Here is a 23,261-nt window from a genome sequence, read left to right as displayed (position 1 = left end):
GTATTCTCGTTCTTTCTTCTAGGACTGTAGAAGTTTGTGATGGACACTTTGCAAAAAACCGTTTCTTTTCAGATTTGATTATCTTGATAACGTAAGGAGGTTGATAAAGATCAAATAATGATCAAATGCACTGTCATATTATATAAACAAATGTATTATAAACAATTCAAATATATTCGTGGATATAAATCTTGATTATTAATAATAATTTAAATATCACTTATAATATTTCACCTAAAAACTAAAAGAGATAAACAATTACAATGTAAAGAATATAATAAAACGATAAAATATAATTACATATACAGTATATGAATGATACACACATTATACGTGTACAAGCGGGCAACGAGAGTGTCTTTGAAACCTATTCCATCTCTTTTTCAAAACAAAATAATCTTTTTTCTCTAACAAGATACACATACACTTTTTAATAATCATTAATTTTAATCACAAATATATTTTATTACGATCAACTTATATTCTATAATAGGCAAAATAACTTATGTTATTACACTGTCAAAGCTTTGTCTCATACAAAGTATAAAACAGTACGATTTTATTATATCGGATGCTTTTTTTTTTTTTTATTAATATGAGTTTTTTTTGTATTATGAATTTTATTACGTCGAGAATATTAGCATTGATTTTATATAAATGTTCGTCATGGCATAACATAAATGTAAGCGCGCGCGTTATATCTACACAGTTTGTTAGCAACTTTCGAAAATGTCTGTTCTTCGATTTTTTCCAAATTTTATTCATAGGACTTCTATTCTATACATTCGTACCTTCTGGCAACTGTTTGTTCGATACGTATCCAATCGTAGCGCAGCTTTTTGTAGCATAAAATATTCTAAGACGACACAATAGCTTTTGAGTTGCCAAAATCCTTTTAAAATTGCTATTCAGCAGAAAGCTCTCTTTTATATATAAATTAGGAAAAATCGGAACACGAACATTTTTGGAAGAACAGCTTATACATACATACATATATATATATATATATGTGTGTGTGTATATATGTATGTATGTGTATGTGTGTATGTTTGTGTGTGTATTGCACAAAGTAGAATGAATTTCACATTTATAGTCGAATTTAACAAAGAAAAACATAAAAATCGAAGACATTGCGCTATTTCTCTCTCATATACCAACTTTCTTTTCGCATTAATTTATTTAAATTATTTCAAAGCGTACAGTAATAATCATACTTCCTTTTCCTTAATAAAACACCGAAGACCCGTAAGTAGTTTACAGAAAGACGCTGCTATTATAAACAAAAAAAAATAAAATGTCATAAAATATACTTGTTACATATATTTGTTACATATTACAAAATGTTATTAAATAATAAGCACAAACAAAATCTACATCATCTCTTTTTTCGATACTTGTTATTTATATCACACAGAATTTTACATAATTTAATATTTTAATATATATTTATTTAGTTTTTTTGTAAATATATTTTTATATTTATGAATATTAAGTTTTAGAAGATAAATTACATGTACACATTCATACATACATACACGCACACGCACACACACACGCACGCATGCACACACGCGCGCGCGCATGCATGTCCGTAATTACTATCACACTTTTGTCAAGTTTGCGTCTTTAACACTGTGTGTGTTATATTACTTGAGCGACCAAATTAAGTGATTATTACTGTTTCGACATTATGGTATGTATTAGAACATCTTCACTTCAAAATGATCTTAGAAATCTACTGTTAAGAGATGTAACAGGAGTTGCGAAACATCATGAAAAATTAAACATAGCGTAATGAAGTTTTTTGATATTAGTGAATACAACGCCAAATAAATTAAATTATGCGAGAAAGTTATTAAAATTGATAAGTGTTAATGCAAATAATACAGTTCAACAATTGAGTTAATGTATAAGTAAAATAGAAAAATTCTCTCTTGTTGATTAAACTTATTAAATTTTGATTACAATATATGTATGTGTTACTTATATATTAGAATACATGATAATTTTTAATAAACAGACTGCAAAACTTATTTGTGCGATTTTCAATCATACAATAGATATCAAGTCTTTGCGACACTCACTTAATCGCTGTTTTTATATAAACATCAGTGATTCTATTGGAATCTCTGCAGTTTCATGAGAAGAAATCACTTATGGTTAGTATTTATTTACGCTTGTGGTAATATTGGCGCGCTACTCTTTTATATATATATATATATTTACTGTACAAATATTACCTTTTTAAACGAATCTTAATAGTATCATAAAAAGATTACGACGTGATGAAGAAATCTTAAATAAATTAGTGCAGTATGCGGGCGCATAATGACAATGATGAATGAGACCTTATTGGAATAATACTTAACTGTATATTTCCTGCTGAAATGAGTGCATGTTGACGATAATGTAACAGACGCAGTTTCTCTGTAATACTAAGTGAGACCAGTCTCGTTTAGGAAGAGGAATCTTTTCTTCTTTTATGTGTTATTACGTTATCAAGCGTGTCCTCGGTTCTAATTCGTTTATGATGTCTCTGATTCTCAAATTCTAAAAATGTAACAATATATGTAAAAATGTTAGAATGTATTTTGAAACACTTTAAAAAGTATATAAAAGTGTCTACTGCTATTGTCTAAACTTTTAATGATAGAATAAAATTTGTTGGTGGTTCTTGATCAACTTAATCTTTCAGATTAAGTGACTCATCATCCACTTCATAATTCACTAATATATATCAATAATACAAAAAATATCTAAGTTGAACAGTCAATTGATATGTCAATTAAAAGCTCCCAATAGCAATAGATCACTATTATTTTCATGTGTAAAACAGTTTTTACGTTTTAGCTTTGCCATACGTGAACGTGTTAGACGTGGAGTAATCTGAGAAGTTGACAGAGGTGAATTGAGAGATTCATTAATTTTTCTTAACCGTGCGATTTCTTCCATCGCGGGTGTCATCCATTTTGGTTTGAGCTCGTTACTGAGAGACAAACAAAATCATTATGTATTAATACAAATATAATCTGGTATAATACATACACATGTTAACAATGATCATTACGTGTATGTCTGAGTGTAGCATTATAATTAAATAAATATTTATCAAGTTTAAATACTCACTCTGATGATTTTTGTGTTGATTTCTGTTTACAAGAACTTGATTGTCTTTCCCTCATTCTACTTAGCACATTTAACATTGCGTAAGTCGGCAAAGACGGTGATTGTGGAGATTGTGAGGAAGGTGGTGTGAGAGGTGGTGTGAGAGGTGAAAGTGGTGACTGAATACTGATTTTCGCAAGTTTGTCCGGATGCAATGCTAACACTTTTTCCCAATTAAAGTCGTTTTTTTCTGGATCTTTGGGCTGCGTGTTTCGTGTTATTCGTATCTGAAACATATATATAGCATAATAAATAGACAAATCACACGTATGGCTGTGAAACCTTGTCTCCAGCTATTATTAATTCGCTAAAAAGTTAATTAAATGAACTTTACCTCGCCATTTACAGGTCTACAAGGTTTTCTTTCTCTCAGATATGGACGTTCAAAAAATACAGAGTTTGTGAGATTTTCATTAGACTCTTTTATGTCGCAAAAATATTTAGAATTATTATCATTATGATTACCACCATATAGAAACAAATTCCGTAAATAGGAATAATTGGGCTTTGATTCAAATTTCAAGTCAGTAACATATTTCATATATTTCATAATTGCAGCTGCAAAAAAAATATGTATATATAAACATTATATAATATACATATATACACAAAACTACATAAGATCGTCATATTGAACTTTATTAACCTTATTTATTAATCTTATCGTACACTTTTTCTGTGTGACTTTACCTGGTGGTCTTTTTTGGCGAGAAAAACATGTTTCCATAAATAAGGATAAATTTGATAAAAAGAATTCTTTTTGTTGATGAACCTCTTCTGGATTTATGGGTATATTTATTTCATTACTATCCTTTTCCCAAGGTAATTTTCCACACAACCATTGTATAATGTTATATCCTAAAGTTTCTAAATCTCCTCTTCTTGAATGTGCTATAAAATATTTTATTTAATAAAAGTACAATAATAAAAGCATGAGAAAGAGAGTTGATGTGGTTTAATAATAATAATGATTGCTAGAATTTTAATTCCTCGTGTGTGTGTGTGTTACACACACAAATGTATGGTTTTTATTTATTTATAATATCGACATACTTCCATGGTGACCGTCCCGCGAGGTAAATTCTAAAGTGCCTTCATGAGCTCGTCTCTCGTCGTGCATAAATGGTTTGTGTTCACCGGATCTTGTGCGAAAACGATACGCCAGTCCATAATCTACTAAATATGCTTCGAATTTTTCCTTTCCTACCTCATTTCCTTGTGACAATAAGATGTTCGACCCTTTAACATCCGCATGAGCATATCCGTGACTATGAATATATTCTAATGCATCCAACTAAAAAAAAGAAAGATGTATAAGTTTTTAACACTTTTTCAATTCGCTGCGTACTTCATATAGCTTTAATTTATAGTTTCGTAAAATTATACCATCTGTACAGCCAATGAGTTAACAAGTTTTGTTGGTAATGTTTTCCTATTTGACAGAAAAAATTTTCCAATATCTATACCATATCGTGGTATTACAAGAAATCTATATCGTTGACCTTTATAAACATGAGATCCTGATCCTTGATATATAGGAACACCAATTCTTCTTTTTCCCTGAGACACACACCAACTTTCGACTGTAAAATAATATCAAATATATTTACTTGACTTAATAATTTAATAAACCTGTCTTTTTTCCTTTTTTTTCAATATACAAATTAAATTTGTAAAGTAAAATATTAGAAGATTAATATATCAATTATTTATATACTTACTCATATGTTTGCATGCTACTCTTACATAAAAGTTTCTTTCGACAAATAATGGCCCGTTATTGTGAGGTTCAATTTTTATGACATATTTGGCATCTTGCCTAACTGGTGAAGTAATATCATTAGACGCTAAAAAAAAATTTTATTTTTCATTTTATTTAGTACATAAATATTTAAAATAAACATTATATATATTATATTATTTAAAATATATCTTGTCAGATAAATCTCTCTTATCACTTAAAAACTAAGCAAATAAAAAAATCTATTTACCTAAATATATGTCTCCAAAACCACCATATCCAATAGGATTTCCGAGTATCCATTTATTTTGTGTAATATCTGTCAAGATTTCTCCTGCTGGCAGTGGTTCTGGTAACTTGCAACCTGCAGCTGCTACTCTTTTCACAGATACATCTTCCAGTCGTCTTGGTGGCATTCTATTGTGCTCTTAAAATTATCCACACATATAATAATTTTATTATTAGTCTCAACATAAATTAGTTTTGTAATTTTTGTGATATCGAAGAAGGATCATTGTTCATTATTTATTATACAGAATCTGAGGATATTATTAAAATTGTCAGAAAGGAAAATGTAAATCTTTGATTTGAAGGACAATATATCAACATGTCGATACACATACGTAATACAATTGTGACCCAAAAATAAACAACTTCACTAGTTTTACAGAGTTTATATTTGTACCGCAAAAATCTTATACAAATATATATTAATTTATATTACAAGATAAAGAATCTCTACACATATATATATATGTACATAGCAAAACTGTTTAGATATAAGTATAAAATAGAGTAACACTTTTCTCCACATACAACATATATATATATATGATTAAAGAATTAAAATTCTTCAACTTTCTTAATCATATTGTACGTAAACTAAGCAAAAGATATAATAGTATATAAAATAAGATCAAGAAATAATAACATATTTTCATGTACTCATGCAAATACGTATGTACGTGCACGCGTTCCTCACACACACACCACCCACACACGGAGAGTGACTATAAATCACATAACTATATAATCTAAAATAATTGCATGTATGTACTTATTTTAAATAACTCTTAATACATCACCTGTGATCAACCCACACTCTCATACTCTTTTTTTCTCTCCCTCTCTTTCTCTCTCTCCTTCTATAACGTTTGATGTCAATAACACCGGCCTTAAACCTTGTACATGATTAACAATACATACAATATACTTACACGATGTGCACGCAAAGCTTCTGTCGAATAAAGGCCAATCACGTTTTTACTTAACACAAGAAAATTATATTAAGCGCTCACGTGAACCATAAATAAAAACGGATTCCAAATCTGCGTTAACGTTTTCTAGATCCTAGATATACAGATATATGTATATTTTTTGCAAGGTTAGTCGCGAACGGAAGGCATGTATGAATATACGCGCGTATGCGCGCATGCGCGTGTAACGACATTCCCATGTTACCCGTGGATCTATTCTTTTTCGACTGCACTTCCCAACAAAATGCGTTACATATTTGAATTTTGTATATGTGATCAAACTCTGACGAGAGATAATAGCCTCTAGGTTTGGTTTGGTGCATATGTGGCTCAAAGGACCGACTCAAGATAGTCCATACGCCATTCTAAGCTTGAATAGTGATTTTCTTGGTATGTTCACCGTAAACGGTTGAATGGTTGATTTCTCCAACTGGAGTAACAAAGTACCCCAGAGAACTGCGCAGATCTAGGGTCTTTAAAAACTACCAGATACGGAGCACACGCTCCGGAGCAATACTAGCGACNAGAAGTACGTACTTACTTGTAATAAGTGCGTGTAAAAGCAGTAAGAAAGGAAAATACTTGCAAAAGCGCAACTAAAAGGCTGTGAAGGACGGGATGCAGGAAGCACGATGTGTCGCATGCGCAGTCTCAGAGTCGAATCCATAATAGCCTCTAGAGACAGAACGTCAATGAGTGGGTAGAAGCGGTAACCAATTAATACTGCTTTTACATAAGAGCAAATGCTGATTGGCTACCGCGTTGTTTTTATCATATACGTAATCACGTTCTGTCTGCGGAGCCCATAGGCTGCTTTTACATGGAACGTAAAATTTGCCAGAGGAGTGCGCTATGGATAAGTTCCACTTGCCGTTCGCAACGCTCATGGAATTATTTTAGGGTTTGTTTTTCGTCGAAAGTTAAACAAAGACAGGTAACGTCGCGAACAGCAAGTGGAACTTATCCATACTTAAGCTGTGTGCGCATCCCCTCCAATGCTACCGCAAGCTACCAAAGCATAGAATTTGGCATCTCTGGTTCTCTCCTTTGATCTCGGGCCGCTGGCGAAGGCCGAAGGAGAACAGTGCGCGATAGTAGAAGCAGCCAGAAAAGAAATTTCTGAGAAATATTTCCCTTGGAGCCGCACGATATGGTGCACTTCTCTGTTGCGTAAGCGTACCTTGCGTTCGAAGCCAATCAAATTGTCTCAGCTGTCATACGCAATAATGCTGAGACGATTTGATTGGCTAACGCAAGGTTACGCAAGTTACGCTTCATGTAAAAGCAGCCTTTGCCTTTACAAGGGCCAACCCCAACTACAGTTGTAGCGCGACTTTGTGCAACTAGAAGGAACAGATCTATATATGTGGCGTATGGACTAACCGTTATAGGTCCAAGAGCCACAAGCGCACCAAACCAAACCAACAGATCTATACATAGTTGCTGTGTTCCAAATTTCATTGTCAATACTGAACATCTACAATAAACGTCACGTAAACTGTAGGTTGTTAGCAGAATGAATTTTGAATACAGAATTAAAATAACTCACTAGCTGCTATCAGCTGCTTTATTAACATCGACCGTACACATATAATTTTATAACATACATTTGTTAAATTTAAGTATAAACTTCGCAAAGAAAAGATGAGACCACCAATAGTGAGAAAACAACAAGCAGCAAAGCTGGAAAAATTGGTATCCAAATTGAGATACAATATCAAACCACCTCGGAAGTTAAAAAATCCAGAAGGTCCAGTAGGTCGTATTCGGAAAATTCAGAAAACTCTGACAGCGTTGATTAAATACGAACGACTTGAGTTAAATTACGGAAAAGCTGACGAAACCAGAGGATATGTTGATCAGGTACGTTTGTTGTTATTGTTTGTGAAGTTTTTTAAAGTGTGTAAACAATTATCTTTCGCAACAGAGATACAAACGTATCATACAAACGTACATTAGTTCTTAATGAATTTTAAAAGAAAAAACACTGCAATTATATTCGATTGTCTCTCCCGCGATAATATACAGTCAAACATTTACTTGACATATCTGGTAAAATTCTTGAACCAGAGCATTTAATTTTGCAGTTGATTTTTGAAGCAATTCGCCATGGACCTACACACAAAGAGACAATGGATATGGCCAACTTTTGGATACTAGAAAAACAATATGTACATAAACTGTTCAAAGTTCTTGTACCAAGATATCAAAATTATAGTACTTCTTTCACCAGACTTTTGAAGGCGCCAAATCTGTATCCCATGGGTCATTATCAATTTGAAAGGTCAATTTTAGAACTCAAAGGTAGGATGTGCAAACGATATTTTTTTAAGAAGCCGTGCAAATAAGTTGTTTTTTTTATGATTGTTATTTTTCAGGTAACGTTTATCCGAGTTTATGCCTAAGTAATCCATATAAACACAATTTACTTCACAACGTGCTACTTGCTGCAGCAATGAAAGAATACCGAATAGAAAAATATAAAGAAATTGCAGATAATATAAAGCAGTAAATAAAAAAAAAGTAGCAGATAAGCAGTTTTTTTGTTGTTTTGTTAACAATTTTATTAGTGAAAAACAAAATAGACGCATAAAATTTTATATTTCCGGTAGATAAATTTTTCTCCTCACTTTTTGTGGATAAATGAATCTAATGGATAATGTTCTCTGAATTCTTCTAAATGTTTTTCCATTAAATTTACTTGTTTCCTGCAATGTGTAAAATTATATCGAAATGATTGAAAGCGATGCCAATTTTGTAATTTCAGTATTTTCAAGTTTAAATACCTAACGTGATCAGGAATTTCTTTGTAGACGTCTGTAAATAATTCCTTCCAGTGTGGTTTTAATTTCTTTTCTGCCTCCGCAAGAACACGAAGAATCTCCTTTCTAGTAGAATTTAATAACTCTTGTTCTCTCTCTTGACACCATACGCCAAGAGACTCTAAGTAATCGCGGAACCTTGCGAGTGGCGCATAAGTGCTCCATTGAGCGATTTCTTCGGTTGATCGATAAACCGTAGAATCATCCGACGTACTGTGATGCCCGAGTCTATGAATTTTTACAATGTACGTTTAATTTTACATTAAAAAAAAAGTTTTACTTCGAGAAAATGTGTACAGTAAGAGAGAGAGAAAGAGAAATTGTTTAATATAAAAGTTGCTAAGAAAACAATCGATGCAGCAATATATATATATGTACAACATATACATTTGTTTGTTCACCTATAAGTCATGGCTTCTATTAAAACAGGCTTCTGTTGCTTTATGCAAAAATCTCTGGCACTTTTTGTTGCGTAGTACATCGCGAGTACGTCATTACCGTCTACTCTAATCGTATCAATTCCATAAGCCGGTCCTTTTGCTGCAATACCATCCCCTTTAAACTGTTCGACAGCCGATGTCGAGATAGCATATCCGTTGTTTCGACTAGAGATCAGAAGATTTTGTGATCGTGTACATTTACTTTTTTACACAGTTCATTTCTCATCTAATTACGCCAGAAAACAAAATTATACATCTGTCAAAAGTTATTAAAAAATTACCAGAAAAAAATGACAGGACATGATAGAGTAGCTGCGAAATTAAACGCCGCGTGAGCATCACCTTCGCTCGCCGCACCTTCGCCGAAATAACAAGCTACACACGCGTCTTTTTTGTCCAATTTTAAGGCGTAGGCAGCCCCCACAGCTGTAAAGAATTTTTTCTATCTATTTCTTTTTTGGAAAAGAGGAGAGTCGAATAATTAAAGCATTAAAATTAGATAAGCTGTCAATTAAATCTTAAACAAAATATAAAATCTAAATAAATAACAATGAAAAAAAAAATCTAAATAAAACACATTATACCTTGTGGCAATTGAGTCGTTAATGGGGATGATATAGTTACAAAATTAAATTCTTTGGAGCCATAGTGTACCGGCATTTGTCTGCCTTTACCGTCGTCCTCGCAGTTGCCGTAGCATTGATTCATAAACTTTATTAAAGGATATCCACGGTGCAATAACACACCTGTTGTCGCGTGATATGTAACATTTTAAACATGATAAAATAGCAAACGAATAATTTATAATGCGTTATTTTTTTTCTATATTTCAAAATTCACTGCCAGCACTGAAAATCCTAATTTCATTTTATTTCACATTTTCATAGATTTTTCAGTATTGATAGTGAATTATTTTTAAACACAAGATTTATATAACGTACCGGTTTCGCGATACTGCGCGTAAACCGTGTCTTCTGGCGTTAAAGCTGCGGCAGAACCGATCTGCACAGCCTCTTCGCCTGTATTTGTCATGTAAAATGAAATGCGGCCTTGCCTGTGCGATTCGTACATGATCTTGTCCATTATGCTTATAGTAACCATATCGCGATACATGTTCAGTAGATACGCATTGTCAAGCTGCGACACAAAAGAGAAAGAGAGATTTTTCAGTCTCCTTATACAATTTTATTTTGGAACATACGCTTGTCTCACTTTTCTTCGTGATCTCGAGAATGTTATATTTTTGAAGTTGTTAAGCAACATATACCACAATTAAAACTTAAATTACTACAACGAAAAGTAAATTACATCTCAAAAATTGAATGAATTTCTGTTGATTGATTTAATTTATATATGCATTTATATACTTATATTAATTTTTAATTGTAGTATATAGTCATGAACCTTTTTGTCATCGGGCAATTTAACATTTCCTGAAGATTCGAAAATCCTATATATCGGAATGGATCCATAATTGTCCTTGTTGACAAATTGAATATCATTGGTGAAAATACTGTTGATTCCCAGAAATTGTGGCTTGTCTACCGCAGTACCGTATTTTTTAATCTAAAATAATATGTATATATAATAAAATATGTACATATAATAAAATGTACATATAATAAAATAGAGATAAGCACAAATGTTTTCACGCATAAACATGTCGTACAATTTTAAGAGCGCACGTATACCTCAAAAGTATATATTTCAATGAGGATGTAATATAAATAAGAATAAACAACTATATCTGCAATAAAATACGTTATTTATTAATGCTATATATGGCAATACCTGCAATAGAACGCGTTGAAGATGCGTAAGTTTTCGAAGTAAATTGCTCGCGATCATCGCGCACGAATTAGTCAATTTTCTTCTATAGTGTCTTGTTTTTACTGTGCATCATTTTTACTGTACACACATAGAAACTGATAAGACATTCAAAATGTGTGCGTGGTAAAAGGTCAATAGTGCGTACGTGCATGGGTGTATTGGAGAGCGTATATGTACGTGTGTGTTGTCACAGTGCATGAAATGAAGAATAGAACTTGAGTTGCGTTACAAATACTTTGAAGCTATTTATCATAATTCCTCATTAAATATAGAGTGCGTTCGCTGCTCACACACTTTGAGCGTCAGTCTATCTTTATATTGAAAAAAGAGATGATATGGTTCGAGAAGCATCTACATTAAGTTTATTTGGATATATTATCCTTGTGTATTAGATAGCCGGTCCCCGAGTCTTGACATATATGCAAATTAGTGCTTGATAATTTTTTTTTTTTTTATAGCAACGCGCGCAAGAGTGCATCAAACTTAATATTTCTTTCTCACAATCTCACTTTTCTTAAAATATAATTTTCTAAATACAAAATTAATAAATACATTGTTTTGTTAGATAAAAAAATTTTCATATATTTATTATTCACGTATTTAATCACGTATTATCTGTTCAGTACTTTTCTCTTTTTTTTTGGCATTCAGAAAATTTATAAATAAACTGCAAAGATTGAAAGACACTACACTATTATGCTTTTTATTTGTTTTCTCGCAAAAGTATAACAGAAAATATATGACAACAAATGCGCAATAACACTAACTTTTTCTCTCTCGCTCTTTTACCTTGTTTGCGGGACGATTGTGTGTAAGTAAATTCTATTTTATATTCGCACAATATATAAACAAAATGCCAGCGTTTTTGTGTAAATCAAAATGCCAGTACCGTTATTTCTGCGTTTTGACATAAGAATAATATGTCGCACATCATAGCATGTTGATTCTCGATAAAAATGACTAGGAGGAACGGATGATGAATATAAAGACAAAAAAAAACTGAAAATTTAGAAGACCGATGCGAGACAAAACACATCTTTGTTATTAACAACACGAAGAGATCGATATTTTGGCTTGTATTAATCTTCTAAATATTTTTTAGTCATTATTTTTCTAATCTTTAATGGTTTTACATTAAAGACAGGAATAAAGTAGACCAACGTTACTCATTGAAAGAGTAGAATTTAAATTATTACTTTTTTTTATCACATATGTGTGTGTGTGTGTGTTACACATGCTTGATTTCATACATCTTCCACTCGATAAAAATTGTTTACATTCGTGGTTTTTGTAAAAACTCGACAAGTTTTGTTAATTAATTAAGTGGGAAACTCAAATTCATGATTTTGCTAATTTAGATATTTCTATATATACGCGCTTGTGTGTGTGTGTGTGTGTTTTACATAACTTTTTATGTAAATTTGTTGTGTGATTTTTTTTATCGCTGAACAGGAGGTGCCATTGGAAGACCAGATGGATTAGCACCTCCTGAAAAAGCTGTATTCGGTCCTAATAAAACTTGTTTTCTCTGTGTACGTTGTAAGTCTTCCATTTGAGCACGTTCCATTTCAAAAATAATTGGTGCAAACAGAATAACAGATGAACTGAAGAATAGCCATGTGGCTGTACGTGAAAATGCATATAGACCTGTAAAAAATTGTACATACATATATATATATATATTTACAAAAATATGTCAATTGTTGTTTCTATATTTAAGATCTTGTCATGTACATTTTGGAAAAAAATAGAAGCATCTTAATAGTAGACAATAAAAGTTATAAGACTAGTTTAGTTTAGTTTTATCATCTCTGATTGATTTAATTATTCTGTCAAAAACAAATGTAATACCTTTAGTACATTTGTATAAACCGACTCCAAAATTATATCCAAAGTTGCGTACTGGTTCGGGAAACATTTCTGTCAGTCCTAACAATCTCTCAGCTAAGCTTTCATCCTGAATATAAAAGATTCTTTATTAGCTGATTAAAAACCTATTAATAGTTACTTCTTTATTTTTTTTATAAAAGCTATTCGAGTTCAAGAGACATTTTATGTGAGATCACATATCATATTAATTCTACTCTTGTAACCGATCAAAGAAATATGTGTTTACAATACATAAATAATTCTTTTTTATTCACACATTTTTGAACATCTATTATAAACCCATTGTTATTGATAATAATAGAATAATTTTCTTTGCTCGCTTAACCATGTTGCTAGATATGACTGTTTTGCAAATAATCGATTTTTTCTCAATATAAAAAATCCTCATACCTCCTCGTCGTCGTCCTCATCGTCGGGAAGCAGTGTCTTCACCTCCGGAGAATGCACGTCGCTGCTACCCATGCCGCTGTCGACTTGCTGATCCAGTTCCTCAACTGAAGCCATATATTATATATAATACAAGAGTGAACGTAAAAGTCCTTATACTACTCGCCACGTGGGTTTCAGAAGTTTAATTGAGTTTAATGAACAAACGCAATCGCGAATTTCGTTCACGGTGCTTCAAGTATCGAGAAGCGCCAGCACTACCGCTTCGTAGCTATAGAGCAGAACAAGAGATGTGTGTTGCAGATAACACACACACCGGTACAACGCGATTCAAGTTTCGGAGTGAAACGCGCGTAATACAAAATTCATTGGAATAAAAAAAATGTACGAATTCTTGTTACCTTCTGAAGTTCTCCGCACAGTTGCCCAGGTTGCCATTCTTCACCTTTTTTCGCACAACAGGACAATGAGATAATTACGGTCGAATCTTATTTCTTATTTTGAATTGTCATCACTGGTCATCGCTCTATTTTGTCACAAAATCCCTATATCGTCACGTCGTTGGTCTCGTCGGTGACATTTACCAGAAAAATAGCAGAACTATAGACCACGTGTATAGGTATTTCAGATCCGTACATTTTTAACAAATCAAAGAGAGACACCAGTTTTACGCAAGTAAGTACGCAATAGTTCTACAGTTTTCGATATGTTTTAGAAAAGAGTTTTTTGAACACTTGTTTTTGCAACTTTGAACTTACGGAGCTTGATTATAATTGCAGATTGACCAATGAGTGAGCAAGCGCGCTTCGATCTGATTGGCTGATCTGTAACTGTCAAACGTAATTGCAATCAAGCTTGCAACCCGTAACGTAACGCGGGTTTAAAGCTCCTGTGTCAAACGAATTAGGATTGAGATTAGATTGGAATTTGATTGATTAGGACAAAGTCCAGTATAAATTTGAGATCAGCTTTCTCATGAAGGTAAGAATAGTTAAAAGGACGATTTGGACGTTGCGAGTGTCTAATGGAACGCATTACTCAAATTGATGTCTGGCACAGACATATGATATTCGGTGATAATCCAGATATAATGTAATTCTGTCGTGATGTTCGTCGATTTTTTGATCGGTGTGTGCTCGACGAAGGTGCGATAATTGAAAGAAAGGCAAAGGTCGAGTGTCGCATCGCCGCATGGCGCAAGTTGAGATTGTACAACGAGATATATTAGCCTAAACATTGAATGGATGCGGCGTGTCCCTGCTGCAATACCGATATTTGGAACTTTGGTTACGTATTTCGGTGGTCGTCGTCGTCGTCGTCGGCTTGCAGTGATCATCCGGCGCAATGGCAAACACCGGGGTGTTGCCTTTCGTGCGAGGCGTGGATTTGAGCTGCAATGATTTTGGTGTAAGTAATAATACTTTGTTCTCCCGACGAGGTTAACTTTCTGAACACAGGAACAAAAGATGTTCTACAATATTCAGTTAAACATATCCTTGCTTCTGTTTACCAGTTTTTGGTACTTCTGATATTGTTTTCTATCAAAATTTCATAGTTTTTGATGTATCAAAAATAGATCTCTTTTATCATACAATAGATTTTCAAATAGCCGGATGATAAGAGTTTATTTGCTGAGTAATACTTTTCAGATAAAGTTGAGAGTCTTCAAATAGTAGGTACATATAAAGACTGTTTTTTTTTATATGATGTTCTAGGATGGCAAATTTCCTGAATCCATGCGTCTTATGACTGGAATACAATGGCTAAAATTGGACAAAACAAATTTAACAGAGATTCCAGAAGAGATGGGCAAGTTGTTGAAATTGGTAAAGTATTATGAAACTGTATCATTTATATACACACACATTTTTACAAGATCTTTATAATTTATTTACAAACACTCTTAAGTTTGAACATTTTTTGTGATATGTAAATGATTGGCATCTCATCACATTTACTAATACAATTTAATTTTTTCTATCAGGAACATCTGTCACTTGTGAAAAACAAGTTGGAACGTTTGTATGGAGAATTGACAGAATTAGGATGTCTCAGAACATTGAATATAAGACACAACAATATCAAATCTAGTGGTATCCCAGCAGAATTGTTTCACTTAGAAGAATTGACGACGCTAGATTTAAGTCACAACAATTTGAAGGAGGTACCTGAAGGCCTAGAGAGAGCACGTTCTTTGCTCAATCTTAATTTAAGCCATAATAAGTATGTATCAGCTGCTAAATACGAATTTATAATTTATAAATTTTTTATTATATATCTTGTCATATTGTAGAAAATGGATTGAGAAAGTGTTTTTTATGTTTCATTTTTGTTTCAGTATCGAGACTATACCAAATACGTTGTTTATTCATTTGACAGATTTATTATTCTTAGACCTTAGTCACAACAAGCTAGAAACAGTGCCACCGCAAACCCGACGTTTGGCTAACTTGCAGACTTTAAATCTGAATCATAATCCTCTAGGTCACTTTCAATTAAGGTAATTTAAAAGCTTATCGTGTTAATTATAAAAAAAACTTCTGTTTTTTTTTTTTACCAGAGAAAGAGAAAGAACGAAGGAAAGAATTTAGCTTTCTAGCTTAAATTATTTAATTACATTTCAGACAACTGCCATCGTTGATGAACTTAACGACTTTACAAATGCGGGATACACAACGAACATTGAACAATATACCTTCTAGTCTAGAAACTCTAACCAATTTGCAAGAGCTTGATTTGTCGTTGAACAATTTACCCCGAGTGCCTGACGCACTTTATTCTTTATCGAATTTGCGTCGTTTAAATCTCAGCGACAACCAGATAACTGAATTATCAATAGCAATTGGTAAATTATATTGTTACAATTGTTTTTATTTGAGTAATTTAGAGATTTTTATCTGTGTAAGCAGAGAGAATAAACAAAAAGAGATTTATCTTCTAGAATTGTGGACAAAATTGGAGACTCTAAATGTGTCGCGAAACAAATTAAGCGCAATACCGGCATCGTTGTGCAAGATTTTTACATTAAGAAGATTGTATTTAAATGACAACGAATTGGATTTTGAGGGTATACCTTCTGGAATCGGAAAATTGTCATCGTTACAAGTATTTTCCGCCGCCAACAATCATTTAGAAATGATACCAGAAGGACTTTGCAGGTGAGAACCTTTTTATGATCCGTTCTCTGATGTCTTTTTTATTTTTTTTTTTTCATATATAAACTTATATTTGATTTAAAATAGTAAACTGTGAAAACACTGATTATTGTAGATGTGGCGCACTAAAGCAATTAATATTAACGTCTAATCGATTGATTACCGTACCAGACGCCATTCATCTTCTTACTGATCTAGAACAATTGGATTTACGGGATAATCCGAATTTAGTGATGCCACCAAAACCAATGGAAGTGCAGAGGGGATCGGGCATAGAATTTTACAATATCGATTTCTCGTTACAACATCAATTGCGTCTTGCTGGCGCTAATGTACCAGTTCCAGTTCAAACTGCTAGTATGCATCATTACTATTAAATGTCACATTAAAAATATGCAAAGATTCGATATATTTGATGTAAAAAACATTTTATGCATTTAATTGCAGATAGTAAAGATCCTATAGCGCGTAAAATGAGATTGAGAAGAAGAAGAGATCAGGAAGAGGCTGATCAAGATCAGGCTAAGATACTTAAAGTACGTTATTGGTGTTTTTTACTTTCACATTTGCAACAAATTTAGAATTCAGAGAAATAGGCTGATCACAGACAATGAACACAGAACGTTCAGTTCTGATAAACGGTTATTGTAATATATTTACTTTCAGGGGATGAAAGACATAGCGAAGGACAAGAACAAAGATAAGGAAATCGAGGATTCAAAGGCAGAATCTTTAAAGTAAGTAGAGTTTTGGAAAAGTTTCTAGTGTTATATGTGTAAAAATCATACTGATTTTTTTCTTTGACTGTTCAGACCCAAGCGTTGGGACGAAGCTTTGGAAAAGCCACCGCTGGATTATTCCGAATTTTTCGACGAGGATGCCGGTCAAATTCCTGGTTTATCGATATGGGAAATAGAAAATTTTCTGCCAAACGAGATTGAAGAAGTGGCGCACGGCAAATTTTACGAGGGCGATTGTTACATTATTTTAAAGACTGGGATAGACGAAGGTGGAGCGTTGACCTGGGCGATCTATTTCTGGATTGGAGAAAAAGCAACAGTACGTATTTTCAAATTCGTACAATAGAAAGAGATTGACATTTAAATGCTGTAAAATTATATCACACATAGATATAATTTATATATATGTGTAGATTAAAAAACTATTAATTTTACTCTTACTTGTGATTGCAGTTAGACAAGAGAGCATGTGCTGCGATTCATGCTGTAAACTTGAGAAACTACTTAGGCGCACAATGTCGAACAATCAGAGAGGAACAGGGAGACGAATCGGATGAGTTTCTACTGCTATTTGATTCGGGTATTACTTATATCGAGGGCGGTCGCACATCATCTGGTTTTTTCACGGTCGAAGATACGGTAAGTGCCTACGTTTTAATGTCTTTTTGTACAATTTTATATTGAAACACGTGTTTTAAGAGAAAAATTTAAATAACACATGTTAACATTTCTTTTTTTCTCCAGCCAGCTATTACTCGGTTGTACAGAGTGCACGCAGCGGGAGCATCTATACATTTGGAGCCGGTTCCAGTTTGTGTCGATTCTCTGGATCCTGATTATGTGTTTGTACTCGACACGGGCAATAAGATATTTATGTGGTATGGAAAGAAGGCAAAAAGCACGCTGAAATCAAAAGCGCGACTGATGGCGGAGAAAATTAATAAGAACGAACGAAAAAATAAAGCGGAAATTATCACGGAAGTTATGAATTCCGAATCGGAAGATTTTCTATTGCATTTAGGTGTGGAGGAAGACGAGATGAAAAATTTGCAAATTAAAGTACGTCTTTCTTATAATTTCTAGCTAATAATTTTCTCAAATATAAAGTTTTGAAATTACATTTATGCAATTTGTCTAGTTTTTCTATATAAATATTATATGTAACAATATATACGTAATAATTATTTCTTCAACTTAAAATAACAATATCACATAATTCTTTCTTTTGATGGCCAGGAACACGTGGATCCGAATTTCGTGCCTCTTGTGCCCAGATTGTATCAGGTTCAACTCGGAATGGGATATCTAGAACTACCGCAAGTCGAGGTTCCTCATGGAAAATTAACAAATACCTTGTTAAATAATCGTAACGTGTACATATTAGATTGTTATTTGGATGTATATGTTTGGTAAGTATAAAAGAGAGAAAGAATACAATTAAATTATTTTAAAATACATTTTTTACTAACTATTCACATGTAAATATAGGTTTGGTAAAAAGTCGACGAGATTAGTACGTGCCGCCGCTGTAAAACTGTCTCAAGAATTATTTAACATGATCGAAAGACCAGAATACGCGATGGTAACGAGATTGCAAGAGGGAACTGAATCTCAGGTACACGAAGAACATACACCTATATGTATTTTTTTCTTTATTTCGAATTATGAGATTTCTTTTTATCAAACTAAAACTTGTTTTATATTATTATGCAGATCTTCAAATCAAAATTTACCGGTTGGGACGAAGTGATTGCAGTAGATTTCACTAGAACGGCTGAGTCGGTCGCTAAAACCGGAGCAGATCTTACTAAATGGGCTAAACAACAGGAAACAAAAGTGTGTAGAAAAATTTTAAATTTTTACTATAAATATTTTCTTTCTGTGTTAAATACAAGCTACTTGTTTTTTTTTTTAGGCGGACTTGGCTGCTTTATTTATGCCGCGACAACCGTTGATGTCAGCCGCGGAGGCGCATCAACTCATGACGGAATGGAACGATGATCTAGAAGGAATGGAAGCATTGGTGTTGGAGGGAAAAAAATTCGTACGTCTTCCAGAGGAAGAGTTAGGGCATTTCTACAGTGCGGATTGTTACGTTTTCTTATGTCGGTACTGGATGGTGTGTATATCGTTAATATTTACGATGAGATGCGAAAGTATAATTTACAGACTCTAAGTAATCGTTTGACTTTTAATTAAATCAGCCGTTGGACATAACGGAGAACGAAGATGGTGACGATCAATATGAAGACGATTATCAATGTACAGTATACTTTTGGCAAGGCAGAGATGCTGGAAATATGGGATGGCTGACATTTACATTTAGGTGAAGACTGTGTATATACATTTATATATATATCGATAGAAGATAAATAATGTTTAAATTATTTATTACTTCTTTCTCTGTGTTCCAGTTTGCAAAAGAAATTTAAATCGTTGTTTGGCGAAAATTTGGAAGTTGTGAGGACGCATCAACAACAAGAAAATTTAAAGTTTATGAGCTACTTCAAACGGAAATTCATTATTCATCAGGGAAAACGCAAACAACCGAAGACTGCGGGTAGCAATAAAGTGGAGTTCTATCATTTACGAAGTAACGGCAGTGCCTTATGTACTCGACTTATTCAGATACCGGCAGATTCGACGTTGTTAAATTCTGCTTTTTGGTGCGACATATGCTACTAAATACGTATGATTCCATTGTGTTTGTAATGTGTCAACCTCATCTTCTTCTTTTGTTTGTAGTTATCTTTTAAATGTGCCATTCAACAATTCCGATGAAGGAACTGGAATTGTTTACGCGTGGATCGGATCAAAATCTGATCCTGAAGATGCTCGTTTGATCGGAGAAATCGCAGAAGAAATGTTCAATAACGTGAGTTGCAAATCTCTTTTATGTTTATTTTCAACTATTTTTGTGATTGAAGAATAAATTAGTTTTTTTATTTATCATAAGTTTGTACTCGATAAATATTGGATAATATATTATGTAACAGCCATGGATAAGCCTGCAAGTATTAAACGAAGGCGAAGAACCAGACAATTTCTTCTGGGTCGCGCTCGGAGGGAAGAAACCGTACGATACGGATGCGGATTTTATGAATTACACGAGGTTATTCAGATGTTCCAACGAGAAGGGCTATTTTACGATCAGTGAAAAGTGCACCGATTTTTGTCAAGTAAATTTTCAACCTAAATTCGTTCAATTTTTTTTTTTTTTTTATTACCGAACGATATGACATGATACCGAACTTTCTAGGACGACTTGGCTGATGATGATATAATGATTCTTGATAACGGAGAACAAGTGTTCCTCTGGCTAGGCACTCGTTGTTCGGAAGTTGAAATCAAACTGGCGTACAAATCGGCTCAAGTGAGCTTAATTTATTACGTTTTGTGTGAAAACCAAGAATGTCGAATATATTAACAGATTAATTATGTAAATATATATATATATATTTTTTTTAGGTATATATTCAACACTTGCGCGTGAAGCAACCCGAGAAACTCCGTAAGTTATTTTTAACTGCCAAAGGTAAGGAATCCAGAAGATTCACGAAATGCTTTCATGGCTGGGGTTCGCACAAAAGACCGCCACAGTAAGATCGAGTCGATTCTTTCTTTTCACTACGCTTATCCCGTTTGAAATAATAATTTTATACGTAAAAAAAAAAAAGCAAAATATAATCACATAAACTCAACAGTTTTAGTATGTTCACAAATTTATCTCGTGATCTTTTTTTTTTTCACCTAAACTTCACGTACCAATCACAAAAACAAAAGTCAATTTTAATATAATCAATATGTATGTTTTTTTTTTACTATATTGATCTAATCACGCTGCAAAAGAATGTTACAATTGCTCATAAGATAACAATGAATTTATATTAAGTCCACATTCTTGTTTGCTTCTTTGCTTTTGATTCGCTAAAAATATTGTTTTCTCTTACACATATTTAAAAATGTATATATCAATCTCTGCTTAAAGGGCGTGCGTGTAATTTATCCACATTATCAATATGGCACTTTTATATTTTATTTTTTTAATTTAATTTTTTAAGAACAATTTAACGTGTCGAGTTTTGATCTCGGAAAACTTTTTTTTATCTCGTTTTCCAAAAGTTTAAATAAAAATTGAAACAAGTTTTTTTTTAACATTGTATCAAGAATTCAACTAATTCTCTGTGATGCTATCTTCTTTTGCTTTACGTAAAAAAAAAGATTGTCTTTTTCGATCGTTCAGTCATGTTTTTTTTTTTTTTTCACGGTAAAAGTTATTTCTTTATATATATACACATTTTCTATATTTATAAACTCTTGTGTATAAACTATTAGGTTACATAATGCGTTTGGTTTTTGCAGTTTTATGTTTTCCGTAAATATGTGTGTACATGAGTGTGTGTGGTTATATATATTTTTTAAAAACTGTTGAAGAAATATATATATGTATAAGATATACATCGATATTGTGATATCAATTTTTATTGTTGAATAACACAAAAGAAGCTCTTTTATAGAAATATTGTTTTTTCCGTGTGAAAAGGATAGATAAAATTGCATAGTTTTAAAGAGATTAAAAGAGAGAATTTTTAAAGAAATTTTAGATCTACGATATCCTTTTTAGTAATCAAAATGTCAATTCTAAAACTGAGTTATTAAAAATAGCATTTTAAAATTTGTGAATATTAAGCAAAGACTGAAAAGAGATACACGTAACTATAAATCATATGTACATCTGTGACTTTATTATATATATATGGCCCTATTTCCCCTATTATATAAATGCTATGTGTATATATATAAATGCTTTTACATATATATATGTATGATTTATATGTACATATATAAAAGCATTTTTTGTATCACTCAAACTGTATTTAACACAAATTAATTTATTTATTTATATAATATATATATAGATTTAGAAATACATAATTTTGTAAAAGCTCTATCTAACACACTTCCAACAATTGTATAAATAAATATTTCTATGATAATATATATATATTCTTTCTTTCTCTTTTAGGCATATATGTGTGCGTGTACATATATATATATATATATTTTGTATATGTATATACATATATACATATTACATAAATAAGATACTTAAATTCAATAAGAGATTCTTTTTCTCCTGTTTCTTGACTAAATGCTGCATTTTAAATCACTGACATAAGTTAGTTACATGTTGAGTCTGAAAAAGAGTCATATATATCAGTGAGATTCTAATATACACGCAAATAAAACTTATTAGAGCTTTGTCATTAAGAAGCTTTTTGACAACTTGTCAAGAAGAACTGGTTTCTGATAAACACAGATTACTTTACAAATTACTGTCTCTTGAGATTTTATCATTCACATATAAAATTATTTGAAAAGTATATAATTAAAATACACACAAAATTTACCTTTAGGATTAAGTTATACATCTAATAGCTGGACACTTTGAACAATCAACAAGATAAAATACTGATTTCTCTACTAATCGTCGTCATCGTCATCGTCGTCATCGGAGGGAACAAAGAGATCGTTTTCCTCGAGGAAGTTGGCCACGTTTTTACTGATCGTTGCACCAACTAGAAGGCCGAATACAACGCTGCTGACAACACCCAGGAAACTGAATGGTGTTCTCTTTGGCTCAGGCAAGATCGCCCCGGACGGCGTGGTTATTGGCGATCGACAAAATGACTTAGACATTCCATTTGTTTCTTTCAGAACAGATTTGCCGCGAAACAAAGTTATCACCCGATGTAACATCATTCTTTTTCTATCGGGTTTATTTTCGGTGACAGCTAATCGCGCGTCTCTCCCGGAATCCCGCGAGCTGGGTTA

The 23,261-nt window shown here is 32.6% G+C and overlaps 6 protein-coding genes across 12 annotated transcripts; 2 read left to right on the top strand and 4 right to left on the bottom strand.

Moving 5' to 3' along the window:
- Positions 1-565: 565 nt before the first annotated feature.
- Positions 566-6,436, bottom strand: LOC109857321 (serine/threonine-protein kinase VRK1-like). 4 transcript variants are annotated; one of them, XM_020433501.1, is made up of 11 exons: positions 6,124-6,436; positions 5,992-6,051; positions 5,157-5,333; positions 4,887-5,012; positions 4,552-4,748; positions 4,219-4,459; positions 3,856-4,056; positions 3,500-3,723; positions 3,127-3,392; positions 2,844-2,986; positions 1,423-2,550 (listed from the first exon to the last, which is right to left on the bottom strand). In XM_020433501.1, the coding sequence occupies exons 3-11, from the start codon at positions 5,320-5,322 to the stop codon at positions 2,456-2,458; spliced, it is 1,659 nt and encodes a 552-aa protein (XP_020289090.1). In that variant the 5' UTR covers positions 5,323-5,333; positions 5,992-6,051; positions 6,124-6,436; the 3' UTR covers positions 1,423-2,455. The 4 variants fall into 4 exon arrangements, 3 of the variants coding, with proteins under 3 accessions (XP_020289090.1, XP_020289089.1, XP_020289088.1); XR_002250484.1 differs by lacking the exons at positions 5,992-6,051; positions 6,124-6,436 and adding an exon at positions 566-1,270 and having other exon boundaries at positions 2,370-2,550; positions 5,157-5,444; XM_020433500.1 differs by having other exon boundaries at positions 5,157-6,051.
- A 1,115-nt stretch (positions 6,437-7,551) lies between these two features.
- LOC109857308 (39S ribosomal protein L17, mitochondrial) lies at positions 7,552-8,696 on the top strand. 2 transcript variants are annotated; one of them, XM_020433485.1, is made up of 4 exons: positions 7,552-7,662; positions 7,786-8,025; positions 8,250-8,466; positions 8,541-8,696. In XM_020433485.1, exons 2-4 carry the CDS (start codon positions 7,807-7,809, stop codon positions 8,672-8,674), a joined length of 570 nt encoding a protein of 189 aa, XP_020289074.1. In that variant the 5' UTR covers positions 7,552-7,662; positions 7,786-7,806; the 3' UTR covers positions 8,675-8,696. The 2 variants fall into 2 exon arrangements, with proteins under 2 accessions (XP_020289074.1, XP_020289071.1); XM_020433482.1 differs by lacking the exon at positions 7,552-7,662 and having other exon boundaries at positions 7,684-8,025.
- A 16-nt stretch (positions 8,697-8,712) lies between these two features.
- Positions 8,713-11,774, bottom strand: LOC109857306 (2-oxoisovalerate dehydrogenase subunit alpha, mitochondrial). Of its 2 annotated transcripts, XM_020433479.1 has the most exons (8): positions 11,216-11,774; positions 10,829-10,990; positions 10,366-10,561; positions 10,009-10,170; positions 9,706-9,850; positions 9,386-9,589; positions 8,949-9,212; positions 8,713-8,870 (listed from the first exon to the last, which is right to left on the bottom strand). In XM_020433479.1, exons 1-8 carry the CDS (start codon positions 11,270-11,272, stop codon positions 8,789-8,791), a joined length of 1,272 nt encoding a protein of 423 aa, XP_020289068.1. In that variant the 5' UTR covers positions 11,273-11,774; the 3' UTR covers positions 8,713-8,788. The 2 variants fall into 2 exon arrangements, with proteins under 2 accessions (XP_020289068.1, XP_020289067.1); XM_020433478.1 differs by having other exon boundaries at positions 8,713-9,212.
- Positions 11,775-11,930: 156 nt separating this feature from the next.
- LOC109857307 (mitochondrial import receptor subunit TOM22 homolog) lies at positions 11,931-14,059 on the bottom strand. 2 transcript variants are annotated; one of them, XM_020433480.1, is made up of 4 exons: positions 13,933-14,059; positions 13,535-13,638; positions 13,106-13,211; positions 11,931-12,901 (listed from the first exon to the last, which is right to left on the bottom strand). In XM_020433480.1, exons 1-4 carry the CDS (start codon positions 13,967-13,969, stop codon positions 12,693-12,695), a joined length of 456 nt encoding a protein of 151 aa, XP_020289069.1. In that variant the 5' UTR covers positions 13,970-14,059; the 3' UTR covers positions 11,931-12,692. The 2 variants fall into 2 exon arrangements, with proteins under 2 accessions (XP_020289069.1, XP_020289070.1); XM_020433481.1 differs by lacking the exon at positions 13,933-14,059 and having other exon boundaries at positions 13,535-13,819.
- A 349-nt stretch (positions 14,060-14,408) lies between these two features.
- On the top strand, positions 14,409-21,879 carry LOC109857301 (protein flightless-1). Its single transcript, XM_020433472.1, has 22 exons — positions 14,409-14,938; positions 15,247-15,357; positions 15,516-15,754; positions 15,870-16,031; positions 16,156-16,376; positions 16,473-16,689; positions 16,802-17,043; positions 17,134-17,222; positions 17,353-17,423; positions 17,499-17,745; positions 17,880-18,065; positions 18,171-18,485; positions 18,663-18,835; positions 18,915-19,041; positions 19,140-19,262; positions 19,342-19,545; positions 19,631-19,752; positions 19,841-20,092; positions 20,172-20,301; positions 20,423-20,605; positions 20,686-20,799; positions 20,895-21,879. The coding sequence occupies exons 1-22, from the start codon at positions 14,876-14,878 to the stop codon at positions 21,027-21,029; spliced, it is 3,726 nt and encodes a 1,241-aa protein (XP_020289061.1). The 5' UTR covers positions 14,409-14,875; the 3' UTR covers positions 21,030-21,879.
- A 3-nt stretch (positions 21,880-21,882) lies between these two features.
- LOC109857303 (essential MCU regulator, mitochondrial) lies at positions 21,883-23,256 on the bottom strand. The gene is made up of 2 exons (XM_020433475.1): positions 22,838-23,256; positions 21,883-22,623 (listed from the first exon to the last, which is right to left on the bottom strand). Exon 1 carries the CDS (start codon positions 23,187-23,189, stop codon positions 22,911-22,913), a length of 279 nt encoding a protein of 92 aa, XP_020289064.1. The 5' UTR covers positions 23,190-23,256; the 3' UTR covers positions 21,883-22,623; positions 22,838-22,910.
- Positions 23,257-23,261: the final 5 nt, after the last annotated feature.

This window comes from Pseudomyrmex gracilis, unplaced genomic scaffold, assembly GCF_002006095.1.
Source record: "Pseudomyrmex gracilis isolate BER0280 unplaced genomic scaffold, ASM200609v1 scaffold_155, whole genome shotgun sequence".
In the NCBI taxonomy this organism is placed as follows: domain Eukaryota; kingdom Metazoa; phylum Arthropoda; class Insecta; order Hymenoptera; family Formicidae; genus Pseudomyrmex; species Pseudomyrmex gracilis.
Note: the sequence above shows the minus strand (reverse complement) of the source record. Positions and strands in the feature narration are given on the sequence as shown.

Bases quoted from the DNA above. Each gene is read 5' to 3' on its own strand.
- LOC109857321 (XM_020433500.1), bottom strand. From the start codon at position 5,322: ATGCCACCAAGACGACTGGAAGATGTATCTGTGAAAAGAGTAGCAGCT. The intron at 4,460-4,551 runs GTATAATTTTAC...TCTTTTTTTTAG, and splicing joins ACTCATTGGCTGTACAGATG to TTGGATGCATTAGAATATAT. The intron at 4,057-4,218 runs GTATGTCGATAT...AATATTTTATAG, and splicing joins GCGGGACGGTCACCATGGAA to CACATTCAAGAAGAGGAGAT.
- LOC109857308 (XM_020433485.1), top strand. From the start codon at position 7,807: ATGAGACCACCAATAGTGAGAAAACAACAAGCAGCAAAGCTGGAAAAA. The intron at 8,026-8,249 runs GTACGTTTGTTG...TTAATTTTGCAG, and splicing joins CCAGAGGATATGTTGATCAG to TTGATTTTTGAAGCAATTCG. The intron at 8,467-8,540 runs GTAGGATGTGCA...GTTATTTTTCAG, and splicing joins GTCAATTTTAGAACTCAAAG to GTAACGTTTATCCGAGTTTA.
- LOC109857306 (XM_020433478.1), bottom strand. From the start codon at position 11,272: ATGATCGCGAGCAATTTACTTCGAAAACTTACGCATCTTCAACGCGTT. The intron at 10,171-10,365 runs GTACGTTATATA...ACGCGACAACAG, and splicing joins CGCGCAGTATCGCGAAACCG to GTGTGTTATTGCACCGTGGA. The intron at 9,590-9,705 runs GTAATTTTTTAA...TCTGATCTCTAG, and splicing joins TGTCCTGTCATTTTTTTCTG to TCGAAACAACGGATATGCTA.
- LOC109857307 (XM_020433480.1), bottom strand. From the start codon at position 13,969: ATGGCAACCTGGGCAACTGTGCGGAGAACTTCAGAAG. The intron at 13,639-13,932 runs GTAACAAGAATT...ATATGGCTTCAG, and splicing joins TGTGCGGAGAACTTCAGAAG to TTGAGGAACTGGATCAGCAA. The intron at 13,212-13,534 runs GTATGAGGATTT...TTTTATATTCAG, and splicing joins ATGAGGACGACGACGAGGAG to GATGAAAGCTTAGCTGAGAG.
- LOC109857301 (XM_020433472.1), top strand. From the start codon at position 14,876: ATGGCAAACACCGGGGTGTTGCCTTTCGTGCGAGGCGTGGATTTGAGC. The intron at 15,755-15,869 runs GTATGTATCAGC...TTTTTGTTTCAG, and splicing joins CTTAATTTAAGCCATAATAA to TATCGAGACTATACCAAATA. The intron at 17,044-17,133 runs GTATGCATCATT...ATTTAATTGCAG, and splicing joins AGTTCCAGTTCAAACTGCTA to ATAGTAAAGATCCTATAGCG.
- LOC109857303 (XM_020433475.1), bottom strand. From the start codon at position 23,189: ATGATGTTACATCGGGTGATAACTTTGTTTCGCGGCAAATCTGTTCTG.